General features: G+C 47.9%; 1 protein-coding gene across 1 annotated transcript in view; it reads left to right on the plus strand.

Moving 5' to 3' along the window:
• Positions 1 to 18967, plus strand: part of riok2 (RIO kinase 2 (yeast)) — a 75621-nt gene extending 56654 nt beyond the window's left edge. Inside the window, exon 10 of the mRNA XM_085988076.1 lies at positions 17560 to 18967. Within this exon, the coding sequence (XP_085844202.1) occupies positions 17560 to 17721 (162 nt within the window). The 3' untranslated portion in view covers positions 17722 to 18967. The remainder of the gene's footprint in view (positions 1 to 17559) is intronic.
• The last annotated feature ends 5787 nt before the right edge of the window (positions 18968 to 24754 follow it).

Genomic DNA, 24754 nt, shown 5'->3' on the forward strand with positions numbered 1-24754 from the left:
CTTCCTGTCCATAAAATAAAGCAGCTTAACAATGCGTATCTAGCTTCATCTCATTAAAGTGTTTTCAGTCTATCTACTGAAACATTGGACAAGTGCACAATGTGCAATATCCAGTTCAGATCACAAGGGTATTAGAAACAAAGGAGTAGACCATTCGGCCCCTTGAGCCTGTTCAGCCATTCAATTAGTTCATGGCTGATCTGTATCTCAACTCCATTTACCCACCTTTACACTATATCCCTCAATACCCCACCTAACAAAAATCAGTCTCTCAGTTTTGAATGTTATGCCTCCAGGTTATGAAAGTACGCGAACTGCTGAACCAAGAACATTTGTGGGGAGAACAACCAAACTGATGTTTCAGTTGCAAACTCTTTAAAACTGAGGAATGCGGGGGGGGGGCGTTGAAATTTATTTTTAATTGGGCAAACCCAGAGATGAATCATGAGTGAAATGATTTAACCTCAGTCAAGTAACAGTCAGAAACATTAAGACATTGACGAGACAAAGGGTATCTAAATAGCCAAGGAAGTGGTAGGCCGAGAGAAATGGGAGAGTGGAAGATCCTGAGCGTTGGGTGTGAAATTAAAACCAGTTTGAAAATTAGGCTATCGATAAAGTCTGAAGTCATTGTTCAGACCAGAGGGTTGTAGAGTGCCCAGAAGAAAGATGTTCATGAAGCTTTCATTGCGCTTCATTGGAACAGTGTATAAAATCCAGAGTGAGAATGAGAGCGGAGTCGATGAGGTAGGTCAGAGCTAGTTCAGGGGCACACTCGTGGACAATTGCACAAGGGAATTTTCGGATGAGGGAAAAAGAGAAAATTTTCAGATGTGGAAAGTAAAGTCATCAGCAGATCAAGAGAGACAGAAAAACTGGGAGAATGGAATGGAGACTTTACAGAAAGCGGGATGGGAAAAAACATACTTCAAGTAGTTGAGAGTTGGTGGGCTTGTAGTAAGTGGAAAGCCCATCCCCAGAGAGAGAAGTCCAGAAAGGGAAAGGTGGAAATAACAACAGAAAATGCTGGAAAAACTCAGCAGGCCAGGCAACATCCGTGGAGAGAAATTAGAGTCGACGTTTCGGGTTGAAACCCTTTTTCAAAACTGGAAAGGAAATGAAATAGATCGAAGGCAAGGCTGCGATAGAACAAAAGAAGTAAAGGGACATTAAGAGGTATTCAAAACCAGACAAAAATAGGACGGTGGGGACAAAAGACAGCTCAGATTAGGTGTGAGGTGTACTGGCAGGATGAGAGACAGCTGCCATGTGGGAGAGAGAAAAAAAAGGAAAGGGGGGGGGGGGAAGGGAAGACCCAAAACAAAGGGGTGGAAAAAAAATGTAATGGGGCCGAGGTTATGATCTGAAATTGTTGAACTCGATATTGAGTCCGGAAGGCTGCAACGTGCCTAATCGGAAGATGAGGTGCTGTTCCTCGAGTTTACGTTGAGCTTCCGTGGAACAATGCAAGAAGCCAAGGACGGTGAGGTCCAAGTGGGAATGGAGCGGTGAATTAAAATGACAGGTGACCGGATGCTCGGGTCACCCTTACAGACTGAATGGAGGTGTTCCGCAAAGCGATCACCCTATCTGCGTTTGGTCTCCCCAATGTAGTGGAGACCGCAACGTGAGCAGCGAATACAGTATACTAGATTGCAAGAAGTACAAGTAAATTGCTGTTTCACCTGGAAGGGGTGTTTGGGGCCCTGGACAGTGGGAAGGGGGGAGGTATAGGGGCAGGTGTTACATCTCCTGCGCTTGCACGGGAAGGTGCCAGGCGAAGGGGAAGGGCTGTTGGGGGTGATAGAGGAGTGGACCAGGGTGTCTCGGAGGGAGCGGTCCCTACGGAATGCTGAAAGGGGAGGGGAGGGGAAGATGCGTTTGGTGGGATCACTTTGGAGGTAGCGGAAATGGCGGAGGATGATCCGTTGAATGTGGAGGCTGGTGGGGTGAAAGGTGAGTCCAAGGGGAACCCTATCGTGGTTCCGGGAGGGAGGGGCAGGGGTGAGGGCAGAAGTGCAGGAGATAGAACTGACACGGTCGAGGGCCGTGTCAACCACGGTAGAGGGGAATCCTCGGTTGAGGAAAAAGGAAGACATGTCAGAAGCACTGGTGTGGAAGGTGGCATCGTCTGAGCAGATACGGCGGAGACGGAGAAACTAGGAGAATGGAATAGAGTCCTTACAGGAGGCGGGGTGGGAGGAAGTGTAGTCCAGGTAGCTGTGGGAGTCAGTGGGTTTGTAGTAAATATTGGTCGATAACCTATCCCCTGAGATGGAGACGGAGAAGTCGAAGAAGGGAAGGGAAGAGTCAGCGATGGACCATGTGAGGGAAGGGTGGAAATTAGAGGCAAAGTGAATGAAATTGTCTAATTCGGGGCGAGAGCAGGAAACAAATCAAATCAAATCAACTTTTATTGTCATTGTTAGTGCACAAGTGCAGTACAACGAAATGTAGGCTTGCGGCTCCCGAGAGTGTACATTTAGATTAAGACATTTAAACATTCAACATACATTTGGCTTATAGTATAACATAAACATAACCATAATAAAGTGCATTGGCAGATGTGCAGGCTTTAGAGTTTATTTGTGGAGTTCAGTAGGATGACAGCCCTGGGAAAGAAGCTGTTCCTAAATCTGGTCGTACGGGTGCAAATGCATCTGTGGCGTCTCCCAGATGGCAGGAGGGCGAACAGACTGTGGCTGGGGTGGGTAGGGTCTTTGATGATGGACCGTGACCTCCGTAGACAGCGTTTCTGGTATATGTGCTCTATGGTCGGGTGCCGGTAATGCGTTGGGCAGTTTTGACTACCCGCTGCAGGGCTTTCCGGTCATAGTAGCTACAGCTGCCATACCATACTGTGATACAGTTTGTCAGGATGCTCTCTATTGTGCAGCGGTAAAAGTTAGAGAGGATCAGGGGTGACAGGTTACATCCCTTCAGCCTCCTTAGGAAATATAGGCGCTGCTGGGCCGCCTTCACCAGAGAGGAGGTATTGAGGGACCAGGAGAGGTCTTCCGTGATGTGGACTCCGAGGAACTTAAAGCTGTCCACCCTTTCCACCACAGCCCCATTGATGTGGATGGGGATGTGACTTCCGCCTTTGGACTTCCTGAAGTCCACAATGATTTCTTTGGTTTTCTTGATGTTAAGGGCCAGGTTGTTATCGGCGCACCACTTCACGAGATGCTGGACCTCCTCCCTGTAGGCTGACTCATCGTTGTTGGTGATCTGGCCGCCTACCGTGGTGTCATCCGCAAACTTGATGATGGTGTTGGAACCATTAACAGCCACACAGTCGTGGGTGAAGAGGGAGTAGAGGAGGGGGCTCAGCACACATCCTTGTGGGACCCCTGTGTTCAGGGTCGGGGGGGGGAGGTGTGGTTACCTAATTTGACAGACTGGGGTCTGTTAGGAAGTCCAGGGTCCAGTTGCAGAGGGAAGTGTTCAGGCCAAGAGTTTGGAGTTTGGTGGCCAGCTTGTTGGGGACGATAGTGTTGAATGCTGAGCTGTAGTCTATGAACAGCATTCTGATGTAGGTCTCCTTACCATCTAGGTGATTCAGTGCCGAGTGTAGAGCAGTTGTGATTGCATCTGATGCGCTATCAATTACTCATAAAAGACTGAGAGTTAGAAGGGTAACTAAAGGCTTTTATTAACAACAGAATGGAGGTCTGCCTCGAGTGGTCGACCGGTCCAGGATACAAGGGCTGGGGAGCAGTCACCTTTCTACTAGGACCTGTGGGAGGAGTCAGCCGAGGCATGTCCAGGCATGTACACAGTGGAATACAAACAGGACAAACAGGAATACAAACAGTGGTTTACCACATTCACCCCTTGTTTAAAATTGAGCCCGGCGGGGTGAAGTGTATTAAAAGTTAGTGTATTGGAGTCTCTCCGGAGGTCTTGTCTGCCGCTGTGATCGGCGTGGCGACGGCAGGGGTAGTGAAGCTTCCGGCGTCGAGTCCAGCGTAGGCTGTGGCACAGGCGTGTCGTCCTCGTAGATGTCGAGCGGGTCGCGGGGCCCAGGCCTGCCGTCTGCTGGGGCTGGATATCGGATCGTGGGGGGGGGTGGTAGTGGGTAGTGGGTTACTGTGGTCCCCGAGGGTGCAAGGTCTCTTATGGAGACTGTGTCCTCCTGCCCGTCCGGGTATGCGATGTAAGCATACTGGGGGTTGGCGTGGAGGAGGTCGACCCTCTCGACCAGGGGGTCCGTTTTATGGGTCCTCACGTGTCTTCTCAGTAGGACCGGCCCTGGGGACGTCAGCCATGGTGGTAGCGATGTCCCTGATGTGGACTTCCTTGGGAAGACAAACATTTTCTCATGAGGGGTGGCGTTAGTGGCAGTGCAGAGCAGTGACCGAATAAAGTGGAGCGCATCGGGGAGCACATCCTGCCAGCGGGAGGTTGGAAGGCCCCTAGACTTTAAGGCTAGCAGGACGGCCTTCCAAACTGTCGCATTTTCTCTTTCCACCTGTCCGTTCCCCCGGGGGTTGTAACTGGTGGTCCTGCTTGTGGCAATACCCCTAGTTAGCAGGTACTGACGGAGTTCGTCGCTCATAAACGATGAGCCCCGGTCGCTATGGATATAGCTGGGGAAGCCGAACAGGGTGAAGAGGTTGTTCAGACATTTAATGACCGTGGCACTGGTCATGTCCGGGCAGGGGAAGGCGAACGGGAAACGGGAGTACTCATCAATAATATTGAGGAAGTACACATTGCGGTCGGAGGAGGGGAGAGGCCCTTTAAAATCAACGCTCAGGCACTCGAAGGGGCGAGTGGCTTTTATCAGGTGGGCCCTGTCTGGTCTATAAAAGTGTGGTTTGCACTCAGCGCAGACTTGGCAGTTCCTGGTCATGGTCCTGACCTCCTCAATAGAGTAAGGCAGGTTGCGGGCCTTGATGAGGTGGAAGAACCTGGTGACCCCCGGGTGGCAGAGGTCATTGTGGAGGACCCGTAGTCTATCGATCGCGCTGGCGCAGGTGCCACGCGATAGCGCATCCGGGGGTTCATTTAGCTTCCCGGGCCGGTACAAGATCTCGTAGTTGTAGGTGGAAAGTTCGATTCTCCACCTCAAGATCTTGTCATTTTTGATTTTGCCCCTCTGCTTGTTGTTAAACATAAAAGCAACTGAACGCTGGTCAGTGAGCAGGGTAAATCGTTTTCCGGCCAGGTAGTGCCTCCAATGACGCACAGCCTCCACAATCGCCTGGGCCTCCTTCTCAACAGCGGAGTGTCTGGTCTCCGGGCCTTGGAGGGTTCGTGAAAAGAAGGCCACGGGTCTCCCCGCCTGATTGAGGGTAGCGGCCAGGGCAAAGTCGGACGCGTCGCTTTCCACCTGGAAGGGGATGGATTCGTCCACTGCGTGCATGGTGGCTTTGGCAATGTCCTCCTTGATACGGTGGAAGGCTAAGCGGGCCTCTGCCGTCAAGGGAAAAGAGGTGGACTTGATCAGCGGACGGGCCTTGTCCGCATAGTAGGGGACCCACTGGGCGTAATAGGAGAAAAACCCTAGGCACCTCTTCAGGGCCTTGAGGCAGTGGGGCAGTGGAAGTTCCATAAGGGGACGCATCCGGTCGGGGTCGGGGCCGATGACTCCGTGTTCCACAACACAGCCAAGGATGGCGAGGCGGTTTGTGCGGAATATGCACTTCTCCTTGTTATATGTCAGGTTTAGGAGTTGGGCGGTGCGGAGGAATTTTTCGAGGTTTGCGTCATGGTCCTGCAAGTCACGGCCGCAGATGGTCACATTGTCCAGATATGGGAAAGTGGCCTGCAACGCATTTTGATCTACCATCCGGTCCATCTCCCTTTGGAAGATGGAGACCCCGTTGGTGACGCCAAAGGGAACCCTAAGGAAGTGATAGAGGCGGCCGTTTGCCTCAAAGGCAGTGTACTGGCGGTCCTCAGGGCGGATGGGGAGCTGGTGGTACGCTGATTTCAGGTCAATGGTCGAGAAGACGCGGTACTGCGCGATCTGGTTGACCATATCAGCTATACGGGGGAGTGGGTAGGCGTCCAGCAGGGTGTAGCGATTTATTGTCTGGCTGTAGTCGATGACCAGGCGCTGCTTCTCGCTGGTCTTAACGACCACAACCTGGGCTCGCCAGGGGCTGGTGCTGCCCTCAATAATCCCTTCTTTCAGGAGCCGCTCCACTTCGGTTTTAATGAAAACCCTGTCCCCGGCACTGTATCGCCTGCTCTTTGTGGCGATGGGCTTACAGTCGGGGGTGAGGTTAGCAAACAGTGGTGGGGGGGTGACTCTGAGTGTGGAGAGGTTGCACCTGGTGCGCGGCGGGCAATTTGGAAGCTGCTGGCTGCGGACTGTGAGTGGGGGTAGGGGTCCACCGTACGCCATCGTAACACTTTTAAGGTGGCACTGAAAATCTAACCCCAGCAGGACGGCAGCGCAGAGGTCAGGCAGGACCAGAAGTTTAAAATGATCGTACACGGTCCCGTCTACTACGAGTGTCACCACGCAGTAGCCGCCGATGTCCGCCGACTGGGACTCGGAGGCCATAGAAATCCGCTGTTGCGCAGGCAGGACTGGGAGAGAGCAACGCCGCACCGTGTCGGGGTGGATGAAGCTCTCCGTGCTCCCAGAGTCAAAAAGGCAGATTGTATCGTGACCATTTACCTTAATGTCCATTGTGGGACTGGCCAGTTGGTGCGGTCTCGCTTGGTCCAGTGTAACGGATGCCAGCGTAGGGGTCGGTGTGTCGCTGCGGGTATCAGATGAGGCGGTGTCGGGGGCCTGCTGCGTCCCGGCTGTCGTCCAAGATGGCGGCGTCCATGATCCCCATGTGGCTGGAGGCGTCCAAAATGGCTGCTGTACCGGTGATTCGCACACGGCCGGGGAGGTCCAAAATGGCGGCCCGCATGGCCCACACGCGGCGCTGCTGGGGTTCGGGGTGGCTTTGGCCCTGCAGACGCTAGCGTAGTGTCCCTTCTTCCCGCAGCCCGAGCAGATCGCGTTTTTCGCCGGGCAGCGCGCTCTGGGGTGTTTTGCCTGGCCACAGAAGTAGCATTTCTGGCCTTGGGGCACTGCTGTCTGGCCTTGGGACACTGCTGCGGTAGTTGGGCCGTTGTTGGGGTGTGGCTGGGGTGGCACGGCGCTATGAGGCGGTCCTACCGTGTCCCAGGCTGTCATTCCCCGCGGCATCCACGGTGCAGAGGAGTAGGCATCCATGCCCTGGTAGGCTGCATCCAACGATAGTGCGAGTTCAGAGGCCTTGTTGAGGTCGAGGTTACTCTGCTCCAACAGTCGCTGTCGTGTGTAATTGGATCTGTGGCCCGCTACAAAAGCGTCCCGGATAAGTTCCTCTGTGTACACGGCGGCCTTTACATCCTTACAACCACAGGCCCGGCCAAGCACAGACAGTGCCTGAAGGTATTCCACGGTCGATTCCCCAGGTTGTTGTTTACGACTCCCCAGGAGGTGCCTGGCGTACACTTCGTTCACTGGGCGCGTGTACTGGTCCTTGAGGAGCTTGATAGCATCCGCGTACGAGGTCGCGTCTTGGATGACCGAGTACACTCGGTGGTTCACTTTGGAGGTCAGGACATCCAGTTTGTCCTCGTCCGATTTGATTGCTTCGGAGGCGGTCAGGAATTTTTCGAAACACTTAAGCCAGTGAGTAAACTTGGTGGATGAGTCCGCCTCCCGATGATCTAAGTCCAGGCATGCTGGTGTGAGGATCTTCTCCATTATAAAAATGTTGTTTATAAAATTGATGCGCTATCAATTACTCATAAAAGACTGAGAGTTAGAAGGGTAACTAAAGGCTTTTATTAACAACAGAATGGAGGTCTGCCTCGAGTGGTCGACCGGTCCAGGATACAAGGGCTGGGGAGCAGTCACCTTTATACTAGGACCTGTGGGAGGAGTCAGCCGAGGCATGTCCAGGCATGTACACAGTGGAATACAAACAGGACAAACAGGAATACAAACAGTGGTTTACCACAGCATCCTCCGTTGATCTGTTTGCATGATAGGCAAACTGGTGTTGGTCAAGAGAGGCAGGAACACTGGCTTTGATGTGGGCTAAGACCAGTCTCTCGAAACACTTCATTATGATGGGTGTGAGTGCGACAGGTCGATAGTCGTTCAGGCACGTCACAGCCGTTTGCTTTGGCACAGGAATAATGGTAGCGGTCTTGAAGCATGTAGGGACTACTGCCTGGGCCAATGACAGATTGAAAATGGCGGTGAAGACATCAGCCAGCTGATCGGCACATTCCTTGAGTACCCGTCCAGGGATGCTATCCGGTCCAGCAGCCTTTCGTGTGTTCACTCCGCGTAGAACACCCCTTACGTCGGAGGTCGACAGAGTGAGCACCTGGTCTTCCGGGGGTGGCAAGGCTTTGGTAGCCGGCTCCCTGTTGTCCCTTTCGAAGCGAGCGTAGAAGTTGTTAAGCTCCTCCGGGAGGGAGGCATCGCTAACCGGGGGGGCTGTTGTTTTTGCCCTTGTAGCCAGTGGTGGACTGGATGCCTTGCCACATGCGCCGGGGGTCCGAGTTGTTGCGGAAGTGATCCTCTATCCGCAGTGTCTGTTTCCTTTTGGCAGTCCTGATGCCCTTTTTTAGGTTGGTCCTAGCTGCACTGTAAGCCGCCGCGTCGCCAGATTTAAATGCTGCGTCACGTGCTTTCAACAGTGAGCGGACCTCTCCGTTCATCCAGGGTTTCTGGTTGGGGTATGTCCTGATATTTTTATGGGTCGTGACGACCTCGACGCAGCTGTTGATGTAGAATAGCACTGTGGATGCGTATTCCTCGATGTCATTATGGGCAAACATGCCCCAATCAGTGCGTTCGAAGCAATCCTGTAGCTCCGATACTGCCCCCTCTGGCCATACTTTCACTGCTCTCACTGATATTCTCCCTCTTTTGATGAGCGGTTTGTATGCCGGGGCTAGAAACAGGGAGAGGTGGTCAGACTTCCCAAGGTGGGGGCAGGGAATGGCCTTATAAGCGTCTACAATGCTCGTGTAGACTTGATCCAGTGTGTTCTCCCCTCTTGTGGGGCAGGAGACATTCTGGTGGAATTTCGGTAGTACAGTTTTTAGGTTTATGTGATTGAAGTCCCCCGCGACGATAAAAGCTCCGTCTGGGTGCGCAGTTTGTTGTTTGCTGATGGCCCTGTAGAGGTCCTTCAGTGCTAGTTTGGCATTAGCGTGTGGTGGGATGTAGACCGCAGTGATGATAACAGCCGTGAATTCCCGAGGCAGGTAGAAGGGTCTGCACCTTACCATGAGGAATTCCAAATCAGCCGAGCAGGATCTATCGATTATGTCAGTGTTAGTGCACCAGGCATTGTTAGTGTAAATGCACAAACCGCCTCCCTTGCTCTTACCGGAGTCTGCAGTTCTGTCGGCGCGGAAGACCGTACGTCCTTCTAGTTGGATGGTGGTGTCAGGGATGCCGTTGTTCAGCCAGGTCTCTGTGAAGATCATGGCGCAGCATTCCTTTGTCCTTTTCTGTGTGGAGAGATCCAGTTTGATCTCATCCATTTTGTTTTCCAGTGACCTGACATTGGCCAGGAAAATACTTGGGAGGGAGGGTTTGTGTGGGGCCCTCTTCAGCCTGTTTTGGATACCGGCCCTCTTACGCCGCTTCTGCTTGCGTTCTCTGCGCGGTCTGCGTCGACTTCCGGCTGGGGAAGGACACCACGCTGGTCCCGGGGGTCGGGCGATGTCGGGAGGCAGATCGATGCCACCAAGTGTGAGCCGCACGCAGTCGGCCCCGATGTCTAGGAGCGTCTGCCGGCTGTACGGTAGGTCAGCCTTTAATTCCCGAATCAGCAGAGCCCAGAAGAGACTCGGAAGGAGGGTGAAAACGCTCAGTCTCGGGAGAGACAAAGCCGCTGCGTCCGTGCGCGCCGCCATCTTGAAAAAAAACGGCACCGATACAGTTATCAATGTATCGGAAAAAGAGGTGAGGGAGGGGACCGGAGTAGGACTGGAACAGAGTGTTCCACATATCCCACGAAAAGGCAAGCATAGCTAGGACCCATGCGGGTACCCATAGCAACACCTTTGATTTGGAGGAAATGAGTGGAGTTAAAGGAGAAGTTGTTCCATGTGAGAACAAGTTCAGCCAGGCGGAGGAGGGTGGTGGTGGATGGGGACTGGTCGTGCCCCTGTTCAAGGAAGAAGCGGAGCGCCCTCAGGCCATCCTGGTGGGGGATGGAGGTGTAGAGGGATTGTACGTCCATGGTGAAAAGGAAGCGGTTGGGGCCAGGAAACTGGAAACTGTTAAAGTGGCGGAGGGCGTCCGAAGAGTCGTGGATGTAGGTGGGAAGAGACTGGACAAGGGGAGAAAAGATATTCGAGATAGGTAGAGGTAAGTTCTGTGGGGCAAGAACAGGCTGAAACGATGGGTCTACCAGGGCAGTCCTGTTTGTGGATCTTGGGAAGGAGGTAGAAGCGGGCTGTGCGGGGTTGGGGAACTATGAGGTTGGTGGCCGCGGGGGGAAGATCTCCAGAGGAGATGAGGTCAGTGACAGTCTTGGAAATGGTGGTTTGATGTTCGGTAGTGGGGTCATGGTCCAGGTGGAGGTAGGAGGAGGTGTCGGAGAGTTGGCGTTCAGCTTCCGCTAGGTAGAGGTCAGTTCGCCAAACAACAACAGCACCACCCTTGTCAGCGGGTTTAATGACAATGTCAGGGTTGGATCTAAGAGAATGGAGTGCTGCAAGTTCAGAGGGAGGTAGGTTGGAGTGAGTGAGGGGAGCAGAGAAATGGAGACGGCCGATGTCACGGCGGCAGTTAGCGATGAAAAGATCTAGAGAGGGTAAGAGGCCAGGGGGAGGGGTCCAGGTAGAACGGGAATTCTGCAAGCGGGAGAAAGGGTCAGTCGTGCGGGGGGAAGACTCCTGGCCAAAGAAGTGGGCATGGAGACGAAGGCGGCGGGAAAAGAGCTCAACATCGTGCCGAGCTCGAAATTCATTGAGGTGGGTGCGTAAGGGGATGAAGCTCAGGCCTTTGCTGAGGACTGATTGTTCGGGGTCAGAGAGTGGCAGGTCAGAGGGGATAGTAAACGCGGCAGGGGGTGAGATTGGGAGAAGGGGGGTCAGAGGAAAGTGATGGGGAAGAAGGTTCCGGAGGGGCGTTGGTGTCCAAGAGTTGATGAAGCTTGCGATCCTTGACATCGGAAAGGAAGAAAAAAAGTTTTTGTTGAAGCGTCGGATGAGTCGAAGGATGAAATGGAACTGTGGACCCGGACAGCTTTGAGATAGAGTGCGCCGGTGTTGCTGAAGAGAGAGGTCGAGAGTTCATGTGGCGCCGCATGGCGTTGAGCGTGGATCTCAGAATGCGGCAAGAGCAGTAGTTCGAGAAATGATGAATATCTTGGAGATATTTGTAATCCTGGGTGGATCCGAAACACGAAGGGTGGGAGTTTAGTTGGAATCCACGTGGAATAAGTCGGAACCGGAGACAGTTGCTGAGGAAAATGATGTGGCTGTGAAACCGAGTCTTGGCAGATACCTGATCAAACACGAGAAGGGAAACTGAAAGTAATGAAGATGAACAAGGTTGAAGAGCCAAACGGAGATCCCGTCGAAGAGAAGAGCAGAACTTCTTCAAGGTAGGCATTCCTAGAAGAGGTGTGGCAGTGAACGAAACACTTGTACGATAGCAAAATACTGCAAATGTTGGAAATCCGAAATAACAACAGAAAATGCTGGAAAAACTCAGCAGGCCAGGCAACATCCGTGGAGAGAAATTAGAGTCAACGTTTCGGGTGGAAACCCTTTTTCAAAACTGGAAAGGAAATGAAATAGATCGAAGGCAAGGCTGCGATAGAACAAAAGAAGTAAAGGGACATTAAGAGGTATTCAAAACCAGACAAAAATAGGACAGTGGAGACAAAAGACAGCTCGGATTAGGTGTGAGGTGTACTGGCAGGATGAGAGACCACTGCCATGTGGGAGAGAGAAAAAAAAGGAAAGGGGGGTGGGGGGGAGGGAAGACACAAAACAAAGGGGTGGAAAAAAAATGTAATAGTGGCCGAGGTTATGATCTGAAATTGTTGAACTCGATATTGAGCCCGGAAGGCTGCAACGTGCCTAATCAGAAGATGAGGTGCTGTTCCTCGAGTTTACGTTGAGCTTCCGTGGAACAATGCAAGAGGCCAAGGACGGTGAGGTCCGAGTGGGAATGGAGCGGTGAATTAAAATGACAGGCGCCCGGAAGCTCGGGGTCACCCTTACAGACTGAATGGAGGTGTTCCGCAAAGCGGTCACCCAATCTGCACTTGGTCTCCCCAATGTAGAGGAGACAGCAACGTGAGCAGCGAATACAGTATACTAGATTGCAAGAAGTACAAGTAAATCGCTGTTTCACCTGGAAGGGGTGTTTGGGGCCCTGGACAGTGGGAAGGGGGGAGGCATAGGGGCAGGTGTTACATCTCCTGCGCTTGCACAGGAAGGTGCCAGGCGAAGGGGAAGGGCTGTTGGGGGTGATAGGGGGCAGGTGTTACATCTCCTGCGCTTGCACGGGAAGGTGCAAGGGGAAGGGCTGTTGGGGGTGATAGAGGAGTGGACCAGGGTGTATCGGAGGGAGCGGTCCCTACGGAATGCTGAAAGGGGAGGGGAGGGGAAGATGCGTTTGGTGGTGGGATCACTTTGGAGGTAGCGGAAATGGCGGAGGATGATCCGTTGAATGTGGAGGCTGGTGGGGTGAAAGGTGAGTACAAGGGGAACCCTATCGTGGTTCCAGGAGGGAGGGGCAGGGGTGAGGGCAGAAGCGCGGGAGATAGAACGGACACAGTCGAGGGCCGTGTCAACCACGGTAGAGGGGAATCCTCGGTTGAGGAAAAAGGAAGACATGTCGGAAGCACTGGTGTGGAAGGTGGCATCGTCGGAGCAGATACGGCGGAGACGGAGAAACTGGGAGAATGGAATAGAGTCCTTGCAGGAGGTGGGAGGAAGTGTAGTCCAGGTAGCTGTGGGAGTCAGGGAAAGGTGGAATTAGATGGCTCACGTGAGGAGGGTTGGGTGGAAATTGGAAGATTAGTTAATAAAATTCTCCAGATCTGTGAGCAAGAAGCAACAACAATAGCCGGCAGTCAGCGGTAATATTGTTAAATACCCCATTAAATGTTGAGCCTTGTTGGATTAGGTGTAACTGGGGTTTTAACAACGTATTGACTGCTAAACAAACGTTATGGCCCTGAAACTTATTTTAATTTTGTGGAGTGTCAAATTTCTCCATTATGATTTTTAAAAATTACAATTTTTAAGAAACTTTAAAAAAAATGTTAATGTTTGTTCGTGATATTTCAGGTTCTACCTTATCCCCAGGTGAGAGCCCCAATTTTTGTTTTGCGCTCTCTAACATTTTTAAATAGCAGCTTCTCATTTCCTGGTTCCCTGTCTGAGAAATCTGCAATGTGATTGACTGCTTAGACAGCTTGTTGACGTCATAGCAGCATCGCTCTAGGGAATTCCCACTACACTGCGCTGAAATCACTTGAACGGTGAAAAAGGCAAACTCTGGGCCAGTGGCAAAAGCCTTTGCTTCACCAGTGACTGCAAATTCCAGGCCATTAGCTTCAGTTTTCCCAATGGAGGAAATTGTAGCTTATCTAGAAAATAGCACCCACAGTTATCTGTGTAGCAAAAGAGGAAGCCTGGACTGTAGGAGTGGAAAAATATGTTCAATATACCCTACAAAGGACCGGCATAGCTGCGACTTGTGCTGGGTCCCATAGCAACGCATTTTAATCTAGAGGAAGCGAGTGAAGTTAAAGAAGTTCTTCATGGTAAGTTCAGCCAGGTAGGAGCGAATGACGACTGGTTAGGCCTCTGTTCAAGGAAGAAGTGAGGACCTGCAGGCCATCGTAGTGAAGTGTAGAGCATCTACATCCTGGTAACAATATTATTCGGGCAAAGGGCACCACGGAAGTCATGGAAGTAGGTGGATTGGGATTAGACGAGGGGAAAGGAGAGCAGTAAGATGCGAGGAAATTGGTTCAAGATTTCAGCTTGCTCCTGTCCCAATCAGTCTCATTTTGTGTATCTTGGCCTGGAGGTAGAATTGAGGTTTGAGGTTGCTGGGGGAGGGGGTGGAAAGCTCTCCAGCAGAGATGATGTCGGTCCTGGTCTGGCAAATAAAGATGATGTTTAGTAGTGGGGTCAAAGTCCAGAGAGAAATAGGAGTTGTCAAGAGTGTTGGCATTCGGTCTCCGTAAACTAGCGTTCCTTCCTTCATGCAATGATGGCTCCCCCTTTGTCGAAAAATTTGATGATGTCGGAGCTAGAGCTGAGGGAATGGAGTGCTGCAAGCTCAGAACAGGATGAAATCAAGTGAGGAAGGGGAATAGAAAAACAAACGGCTGATATCATGGCAGCACTTCTCGATGAAAAGATTGAGAGAAGGCAAGAATCCAGGGGGACAGCAAAGGCTGACAACAGGAGAAAGAGTCAGATACGTGACCGGGGTCGTCCTCGCCAAAAAAGAATATATTGAGGCGAAAACAACAGAACAGCTCGGCGTTCTGTCCAGCTCAAATTTTGTTGAGGTGGGGACACAAGGGGATGAAGCTTGGGTTCTTGCTCAGGACGTATTGTTCAGGATCAGAGATGGGTAGATCAGAGGAAATGGTGAAAATATAGCAAGCAGTAAAATTAGAAATAGCGAGAAGAAGGATTGGAAGGAGATGAAAGGGAAGAGAAATTATGAAGTATGCTGGCATCCAAGAGTTGGTACCTTTTTTTTTTAAAAAGAAAAAAGTTGTTAAACTGCCAAATAAAACTAATTATGATATGGATCTGGGGACCAGGACAGCTACGAAGTAGAGACTTGGTTATGCTGAAGAGAAAGATTGAGAGCTTGCATGACTTTGCTACTTTTCCTGGCCCTCTTTGTTGCTGACATTGTTAATGGATCTCTGCTTGGACATTATCCCTTTCCTTTTCAAAACCACTGTTATCACCCCATCTTCAAAAACCCCATTCTGGATCCAACAGTCTTTGTTAACTATTGCCCCATTTTTTTCCCCTCAATGCTCCTCAAATATGCCATCCATGCCAAATCTCCCAAAACACCATCTTCAACTCCTTTCAGTCCAGCTTCCGCCCCGTTCAAAGTACCAACCTCTTCTGGGTCTGTATGTTATCCTTCCTTGTCCTCTACTTCTCTGTTGGGATTGTCCTTGCACGATTCCAGCCCTACCTGTTCCAATGCAGCTAACTCATCTCCAGCAAGGGCGGCCTTTCCCATTTCCACGTGGCAATCTTCCAGATTTCCTCCAGAACCCCCTTACAATCTATTCTTGGCCCCTTTCATCTACATGTTGCACCTCAAAGATATCATAAACAGGCACCAGGTCAACTTTGATATATAGACTGCCCAGCCCGATCCCACAACCACCTCTGTGCCAACAGGTAGTCTGGCAGCACAAAGACATGGACACAAAGTTGGTGGTTTCTAACTATGCCTCCAATAGCGGTGCTTTCTCTGCTTGTAGTGAAAACACTAAATGCAGAGATGCCAAACAAAATGGCTGCTGCCTGGCTAAACAGTTGAATGACCCTCTTTCCCACTCCCTGCATGTATCATTTAAAATTCTTTCTTGAGCAGTTTGGGTGGCTTACAAATGACTGGCCACACTCTCGACAGGTATGGCAGCAAAATTGCTTCACTTCCTATCTAGAAGGGATCAGCAGCACATTGGTTGTTCACCTTGGCTACAACCTTATTTAATACCTCATTGCTGCTAATAAAACTTACTACTTTATGATGTGGCTTTGACAGCAATAGAATAGGAATTTTGATCCTGATGTAGTTATGGATTTGAATGGGGCCATTAAATATATTTTGTTTCTACCTGTAATAAATTATTTTTCCATATTATGGGGTATGAGGTAATGCACTGGAGCTTTTCTAAATTAAAACAAAAATTAGCCAGCCCCTGCTTGTGGAAATATATTTCTTATGTCTCTAGTATGGCATCCTTTTTTGGGTGGGGTTGCTCGCCCAAGATGTGAAAGTTAAAATATCTATGCAACTGTTTAAAAAGAGTAATCCAGATACAAGAGTGCCACCTTGTGATAGAAGCAAGGAGTGATGATTCAAAGTAATTGACTAACCAGTAAAATTCTGTGTAATGTTATCTTGCTTGCATTTTTGTGGCATTGCCAGCTGTTAAAGTGCTACATTATGACCATGTTCCAGTTTCAACTGACTGTATTTTCATTAGGCCATTCAGATGTGCTTTGAGTATAAACATATTAGTGTAGCTCTACTTTTAGAAATTGTCTTGTGTAGCCTGTATTCTCCACATCTCAAAATAATGCTATAGTAGTGGCATTCAGTTGTCAGTATTTTAATCTTGCAGCTTAATTATATTTGGGATATTTTTGTTAAATTTGTTTAGGGATTTGTATTTTCTGTTTCTTAATAAAATTTGGTCAGTTGGGTGTATGATGTGTGGAAATCCATCATGTTTATGAGCCTACAAACTAAACTACTGTGAATTTCTGGTTACCTGATGCTGTGTACATTCTCTTCCCATAGAGGCATACCCACTTACCCAAACCCAGAGTTTAGATACAGTTAAGAGTGCATGGGTACTGCTGGGGTTTAACCAGCTAAAATATGCAGCTTACCAGTACAGTGCAGTTATATACTCCCCTGCTACTTGTTCAACTAAGGACCCACCTACCCATTAACACATTTGGTTTGCAGGGTACTCTGGAGCTGATGGTAAGAATTGCATCCCCCAATGACACATTTACCCCTCTGGGTTCCATTCGAGAACCAGGCTGACTTGCCTTTTCCTGTTTATTTTGTCGTGCTCTTTTCTATATATTTTAGTTTTTTCTTCTGATCTGTGCATTACTTTTCTGTGTGTTTATAATCTCTTTATTTTATCTTTTCTATGCTTTTGGGCATGGGGTGACATAGCAGGAAAGGAAGCTACCAAGATGTAGGTTGTGTTTGATGGTGATAGGGTTGGAAAAAAAGGTGACTTGCAGCCGCACCGTTATCTCTCAAGTCCCCCAAGGATCTATCCTTGGTCCCCTCCTATTTCTCATCTACATGCTGCCCCTCGGCAATATCCTCCAAAAACATGTTGGGTTCCGCATGACATCCAGCTCTCTTCTCATCATCTCCTTGGACCCCCCCCCCCCCACTGTCTCTGATTTGTCACACTGATTGTCCGACATCCAATATTGGATGAGCAAAAATTTCCTCCAACTAAATATTGGGAAGACTGAAGCCATTATCTTTGTTTCCCACCATAAACTCCATTCCCTGGCCACCATTTCCATCCCTGGCAACTGTCTGAAGCTGAACCTGACCGTTTTCAACCTTGGTGTTGTGTTTGACCCCAAGATGAGCTTCTAACCACATCCGCTCCATCACCAAGACTGCCTACTTCCACCTCCATACAACTCCAACCCTGCCTCAGCTCATCTGCTGTGGAAACCTTCATCCATGCCTTTGTTACCTCCAGACTTTACTTGAAATCAACAGATAATGTTTCTAATTGTTGTATGATCTACTGTTGTCGATTTGCTTTGAATTTAATTTCAGATTGTTTGCTATTTTAGGATGTGATCAAACGGAAAGTTAAACAACAACTGACAAAACAGCAGAAGGCGACAATCAGAAGACGTTTACAGAAGGGAGAGGCCAACGTCTACACCAAACAGCGCCGAGAAAACATGCAGACCATTCAATGGAGCACTGATGCACAAAGCTTTTGGGGTTAGAAGGGGCCTGTGGAAGCTCTAAAGTCCCAAGAAGCTATGTTTAAATGAATATAATGGAAAATGAATTGGTGAAAACTAATTTTGTGGTGATTTCTGTGTTTTGGAATTGATGAAATTTCCTGGCTATATAAAAATAAATTATACAGTACAGTGGAAAATAAAGTTTTTAATTCAATGTTTAATCTAACTGATGGAGAATTTCAGACTGATTTTAAAGATTTGCGTTCCTATACATCTAGTTAATCATAAAGCCCATGGTTAGAATGTTAAATTGGTGAATCCTGTAATAGAGATATTTTGGAAAAATGTATGGATCCACTGTGACATTGTATCAATATAAGCTGTTATTTTAAATTGTATGCTATAAGTTCACTACCTTCCTTTAATGTTTTATATGCCAAACCTCGATGGGATGTTTATTGATTCAAATCAAATCAAATCTCTATATTTTGATGTACTGGATCCACCACAATTGAAGTAATTCTGTTTAATTAGCTCATTGCTGTTTGGTTTTCAACTAAGCTAACAATTTCATCATTGTCACCATTTGCCCAATATTTCAAAGCTTTATAATTCTTTGTGGTAGTGAAGATGAGGGACATTAGTGCTGAGGAATGAAATGCTTTCACATTCCAAGTACCAGTGTTAGTCGTAAGTATTTACAGGTTGTTTATAGCACAGTTAACTGCAGAGTGAAGCTTCTATTCTGCCTTAACAGTATGCTATAGCTGAACTTTTTTTGAACAGTATGACCTCTTGCCCCCACCCATAACTGCAACACTTGTGTTTCTATTTCCCATACCAGACGTCCCTGTGTCATGTTCCAGTAAGAATATGATTATTGCTGAATTGGGGGCAGTTTTGTGATGTAGGCCTGCACCTGGTATAAACTGGGGTGATAGCAGCCAAACTTCTTTTCAGGCTGAGCTTTTCAGGCAGCGACAGAGAGAGGAGACAGTTACCCCATTAGTCTGGGCTGGATTTGAGGCCAGGTTCTAGAAGTCAGTGGACAGTGTTTAATCTGCTTCACCATCCAGTCCTCATACATTTTCAGTTCAAATGTTTAACCTATTTACTACAGCAATAAAATGAGTTCCCTTTTTACTTAAATTGTCACTTTGACACCATGGTAGAACAGCATTGCATTTTACTTATACTGTTCTATGCTAATACATTTAATAGTGCCTAAATTGTTTTTTTGCATTTTAACTGTTAAGTCTTAATTAAACAGAAAGGTTGCCGATGATATCTGTTTAATAGATGCTCACAAATCGAATGCTACACTATTTTATAACAAGAGTTTAGGCCATGTATAAATGTACAGTGTGTTCAATCAAACCATTTGCAAAGTGTTTCATAATTTAAACAAATCAATAACTAATGCCTTGTTCCACTTGAGGCTTTCTCTAACTGGAGATGGCTGCAGTGTGTACCATCTACAAGATGAACGACAGCAACTCGCTACGGCTTCTTCAGCAGCACCTCCCAAACCCGTGACTTCTTCCACCTAGAAGGACAAGGGCAGCAGACACATGGGAACGCCACCACCTCCAAGTTCCCCTCCAAGTCACGCATCAGCCTGACTTCATCGTCGCTGGGTCAAAATCCTGGAACTCCCTACCTAACAGCACTGTGAGATTTCCTTCACCCCACGGACTGCAGCAGTTCAAGAAGGTAGCTCACTACCACCTTCTTGAGTGCAATTGGGGATGGACAATAAATGCTGGCCTTGCCAGCAATGCCCACATGCCATAAAAACGAATTTAAAAAAAAACTCCTTTCTCTCACTGAAGTAGCTTATCAACAGTTTTGTTAAACAAAATGTTTACAGAAATCTACAGTTCTTACGCTCTGCAGTTGATGTAGCCCAGGTCTAACAGCTAATCCCAATCTTAGTAAATTGTTTGCTGGAGAATACATTGAGAATGGTTTGAAAGGCAAAAATTAGTAATTAAACTACTTTGTACAGACTAATCACAAGTTATTACAGATGAGAAAAGTGATTCCGCCCATGTTAATCCACCTCCTACTGTCTAGAAGTTAATTCCGTGTATTGATAATTCTTTGCCTGAAGAAGAACTTCCTGATATCGGTCCTAAATTTGTCTTTGAACTTAGCTCAGACTTTTGACATGGGAGATCAGTCTCAGCTCTCCAGCTCGTGGGCATCAACTGCCTCCCCGACCTGACTTTGAGTTTAATTCTGGGGCTGCCGTTGCACGCCTCTCCCTGCACACTGCATGCAAATGCCAATGGAGGAAGCCCTAATTTTCCTCCCATACATCCCTCTTGCCACCTGTTTTGACCGTGACCTGCATTAAAACTTGGATGTAAGCATAATGTGTTTCATTTACCAAGCAACAATAGGGGTATTTATGAGTCCACATAGGCCACTGGCAATGCAAATTGGACATTTTGGTGTACACTACCTTTCTGGTTGGAAAATCAATGGCAGTGTGAACCCAAGTTTCTGATTTGTGGTGCTGGCAGAGCAGTGTCTGATGGCAGCACAGACTTTCAAAATTACCCACTACATTCTATGTGAGGTTGTTAGTGGGGTGAATCCATACAAGACTATCAGTGAAAGAACACTTGCAATAAAGGCTGGGGGGTTTAAAACCCACTGCACTGCATCCTGGTCATTGATCAGAAGAAATTTGAGTACTTTAACCTCCCCTTACACAGTTAGTGGAAGGCATACTAAGTACAGTACATTTTCGGAAGGTGTGGCCAGATTGGATAAGCCTTTTCTGACACTAGTTGGCTATGCATGCATTGTTAGAATTGGCAGTCAGTGCCTTGGCCACCACCATCCATTGCCTCTGTATTGCTCTCATTGAGGCTCTGGATCACTCTATGCCAAACTGGGCTTCCTTCTGTCTTGCTTCATTTAGTTGCACTTTCACAGCTGCATCTGAGAATCTAGGGGCTCTCTGCCCTCCTACAGATCTGATAGATATTTTACCAGTAACAGTACTGCGGTGCTCTCAAGGTGTTATCTTCAACATCTGGAGTTTGTTCTAAAACCAGGTTCAACAAATGCTGAAAATGAAATATAAATATATAAAATGCTGGCAATAAACAGCAAATTGGTCAGCATCTCAAAGGTCCTACCTAAAATGTTAACCTAGGTTTCATTTTCAGGCGCTGACTAACCTCTTGTGCAGCTCTTATTTTGATTTCATGTTGCCCTGATTTTGCAATGGCAGCAAAATTGGGGCTGCACCTTTATACACTATATATATGGGCACACCTGTACTGGCAGCAAGGATGGTTGGCATCACCAAATTTTGCACAGTTAGCTCTTTCTACTCACTTTAACAGCCTCCTTGCACATGAAAAAAGGTTGACAGTGCAATTGGCTGATGTTGGGGGGGGCGGGAGGGCGGAATCCAATAAGGCAGCAATGTCTTAAAGGGCTATTGCTTATAATTGAAGGGAGGGAATTTTTTGCTGTGGCTAACTTTAGAAAACATTGCCACAGTTGTGGGGAGAAAATAAAGCCTAGGAACATAAGCATTCCAAAGTTATTGATGACACCATAGAGATCGTGCCCAGAAGTGCAACGAAGGAGGCTGAATTTTTTTTGAGAAGAAGCCAACTTTCTGTGAAAGCAGAGTACCCCACTGGATGTCAACCCAGTATTCAGAGGCCAGAGCATTGGTCTCGTTCTGGGTATGATGAGAGGAGCCACTCCACTCCCATCAGAAGCGAGTATCCTGCTGGATGTCAACCTAGTTTCAAACACCGTAACTCTCATCTTTTGCCAGGTACTTGAACCCATAACCTTCTAACTCAGTTGAGAATGCTAGGTTAGGAAGTAGGCGAGGCATATTTTAGAGAGTCACCAATAGGAAGCACAGTGATAGGCACTAGAAGCACTTCATACTGTAAATAGCATTTAATAAATATTGAGCACTTTATTTTCCTATAGTGCAGACAGTTGGAAAGGGTCACATTAAGGTAACAATTTATGGTGGGATTGTGATGGTAATGTACAGCATGTTGCTTCAGGATACCCTGGGGGTTTTGTCTGCTATACTTGTGCAGGGGGCCAGATCTGGAAATGAATGAAAGCAGATCTAAATGTGACTGCTACACCAATCTTCCAGGCCGCACATCTGCTTCCTCCATTTCCTCATCCTCCTCATTTGCTATTGCAGTACCCGGGCCTCCTCTTCATCCTGCTGCATACTTGCTGCTCTTTGCATTGCGGCGCTGGAGCTGCGAATGGATACATACTGTAGCATTCGCGATGCTGAGGACGACATGGATATCACAATTAGTTGGTCACACCGCAGGTAAAGGCTGCACAGGCAGGAAGGGAATGGGTGACCGCCAGGCAGAGTAGTAGGCACAGGCAGGTAGTGCAGGTGTCCCCTGTGGCCATCCCTCTCGCAAACAGATATACCGCTTTGGATATTGTTGAGGGAGATGGCTTATCGAGGGAAGGCAGCAGCAGCCAACTTCCTGGCACCATGGGTGGTTCTGCTGCACAGGACGGGAGGAAAAAAAGTGGGATAGCTATAGTGATAGGGGATTCTATTGTAAAGGGAACAGATAGGCATTTCTGCGGCCGTAAACGAGACTCCAGGATGGTATGTTGCCTCCCTGGTGCAAGGGTCAAGGATGTCTCGGAGCAGCTGCAGGGCATTCTGGAGGGGGAGGGTGAACAGCCAGTTGTCGTGGTGCATATAGGTACCAACGATATAGGTAAAAAACAGGATGAGGTCCCAAAAGCTGAATATAGGGAGTTAGGAGGTAAATTAAAAAATAGGACCTCAAAGGTAGTAATCTCAGGATTGCTGACAGTACCACGTCCTAGTCAGGGTAGAAATAGAAGGATATTTCAGATGAATACGTGGCTAGAGGAATGGTGCAAGGGGGAGGGATTCAAATTCCTGGGACATTGGAACTGGTTCTGGGGGAGGTGGGACCAGTACAAACTGGACGGTTTGCATCTGGGTAGGACTGGGACCGATGTCCTAGGGGGAGTGTTTGCTAGTGCTGTTGGGGAGGGTTTAAACTAAAATGGCAGGGGGTTGGGAACCTGTGCAGGGAGACAGGGGAAAGGGAAGCAAGGATAGAAGCAAAAGACAGGAAGGAGAAAAGCAAAAGTGGAAGTCAGAGAAATTAAGGGTGTAAATCAAACATGGCCACAGTAAACAATTCTAAAAGGTCTAAGAGTGTTAAAAAAAACAAGCGTGAAGGCTTTGTGCCTTAATGCGAGGAGTATTCGTAATAAGGTGGATGAATTAGCTGCGCAAATAGATGTAAATAGATATGATATAATTGGGATTATGGAGACATGGCTCAAGGTGACCAAGGCTGGGAAATCAACATCCAGGGGTATTGAATATTCAGGAAGGACAGGCAAAAAGGAAAAGGAGGTGGTGGTAAAAGAGGAGATTAACACAATAGTAAGGAAGGCTATTAGCTCTGATGATGTGGAATCTGTATGGGTAGAGCTGAGAAATACCAAGGGGCAGAAAACGTCAGTGGGAGTTGTATATAGACCCCCAAACAGTAATGCTGAGGTTGGGGATGGCATTAAATGGGAAATTAGAGTCGCGTGCAGTAAGGGCACAGCAGTTATCATGGGTGACTTTAATCTACATATAGATTGGGCTAACCAAATTAGTAACAATACTGTGGAGGAGGAATTCCTAGAGTGTGTACGGGATGGTTTCCTGGACCAATATGCCGAAGAACCAACTACAGATCAGGCCATCTTAGACTGGGTATTATGAAATGAGAAAGGATTAATTAGCAATCTTGTGTGAGGCCCCTTGGGGAGGAGCGATCATAATATGATAGAATTCTTCATTAAGATGGAGAGTGAAGTAGTTGACTCAGAGATTAGAGTGCTGAATTTAAATAAAGGAAACTACAATGGTATGAGGCGCGAGTTGGCTAGGATGGATTGGGGAACGTTACTTAAAGGGTTGATGGTGGATAGGCAATGGCAAACATTTAAAGATCGCTTGAATGAACTACTGAATTTGTTCATCCCTGCTTCGCATAAAAATAAAACAAAAAAGGTGACAACCGTGGCTAACAAGGGAAATTAGGGATAGCATAAGATCCAAGGAGAGGACATATAAATTGGCCAGAAAAAGCAGCAAACCTAAGGATTGGGAGCAGTTCAGGATTCAGCAAAAGAGGACAAAGGGATTAATTAAGAGAGGGAAAATAGAGTATGAGAGTAAGCTTTCAGGAAAAATAAAAACTGACTGTAAAAGCTTCTATAGATATGTGAAGAGAAAAAGATTGGTGAAGTCAAGCGTAGGTCCCTTGCAGTCAGAATCAGGGGAATTTATAATGGGGAACAAAGAAATGGCAGACCAATTAAATACATACTTTGGTTCTGTCTTCACAAAGGGGGACACAAATAACCTGCCAGAGATGTCAGGGAACATAGGGTCTAATGAGAGGGAGGAATTGAATGAAATCAGTATTTGTAGGGAAATGGTGTTAGGGAAATTGACGGGATTGAAGTCCAATAAATCCCCAGGGCCTGATAATCTACATCCTAGGGTGCTTAAGGAAGTGGCCCGAGAATTAGTAGATGCATTGCTGGTCATCTTCCAAAATTCTATAGACCCTGGAACAGTTCCCATGGATTGGAAGGTAGCTAATGTAACCCCAGTATTCGAAAAATGTGCTCCAGAGAAAACAGGGAATTATAGACCGGTAAGCCTGACATCGGTAGTGGGGAAAATGCTAGAGTCCATTATAAAAGATGTAATAGCAGAGCACTTGGAAAACAGTGACAGAATTGGACAAAGTCAACATGGATTTACCAAAGGTAAATCATGCTTGGCTAATCTACTGGAATTTTTTGAGGATGTAACTGGTAGAATAGATAAGGGAGAACCAGTGGATGTGGTGTATTTGGACTTTCAGAAGGCTTTCGATAAGGTCCCGCATAAGAGATTAGCATGCAAAGTTAAAGCACATGAGATTGGGGGTAAGGTACTGACTTGGATAGAGAACTGGTTGGCAGACAAGAAGCAAAGAGTTGGAATAAATGG

This window comes from Somniosus microcephalus, chromosome 1, assembly GCF_052327205.1.
Source record: "Somniosus microcephalus isolate GS21.2 chromosome 1, FLI_Smic_1.0, whole genome shotgun sequence".
NCBI lineage: Eukaryota > Metazoa > Chordata > Chondrichthyes > Squaliformes > Somniosidae > Somniosus > Somniosus microcephalus.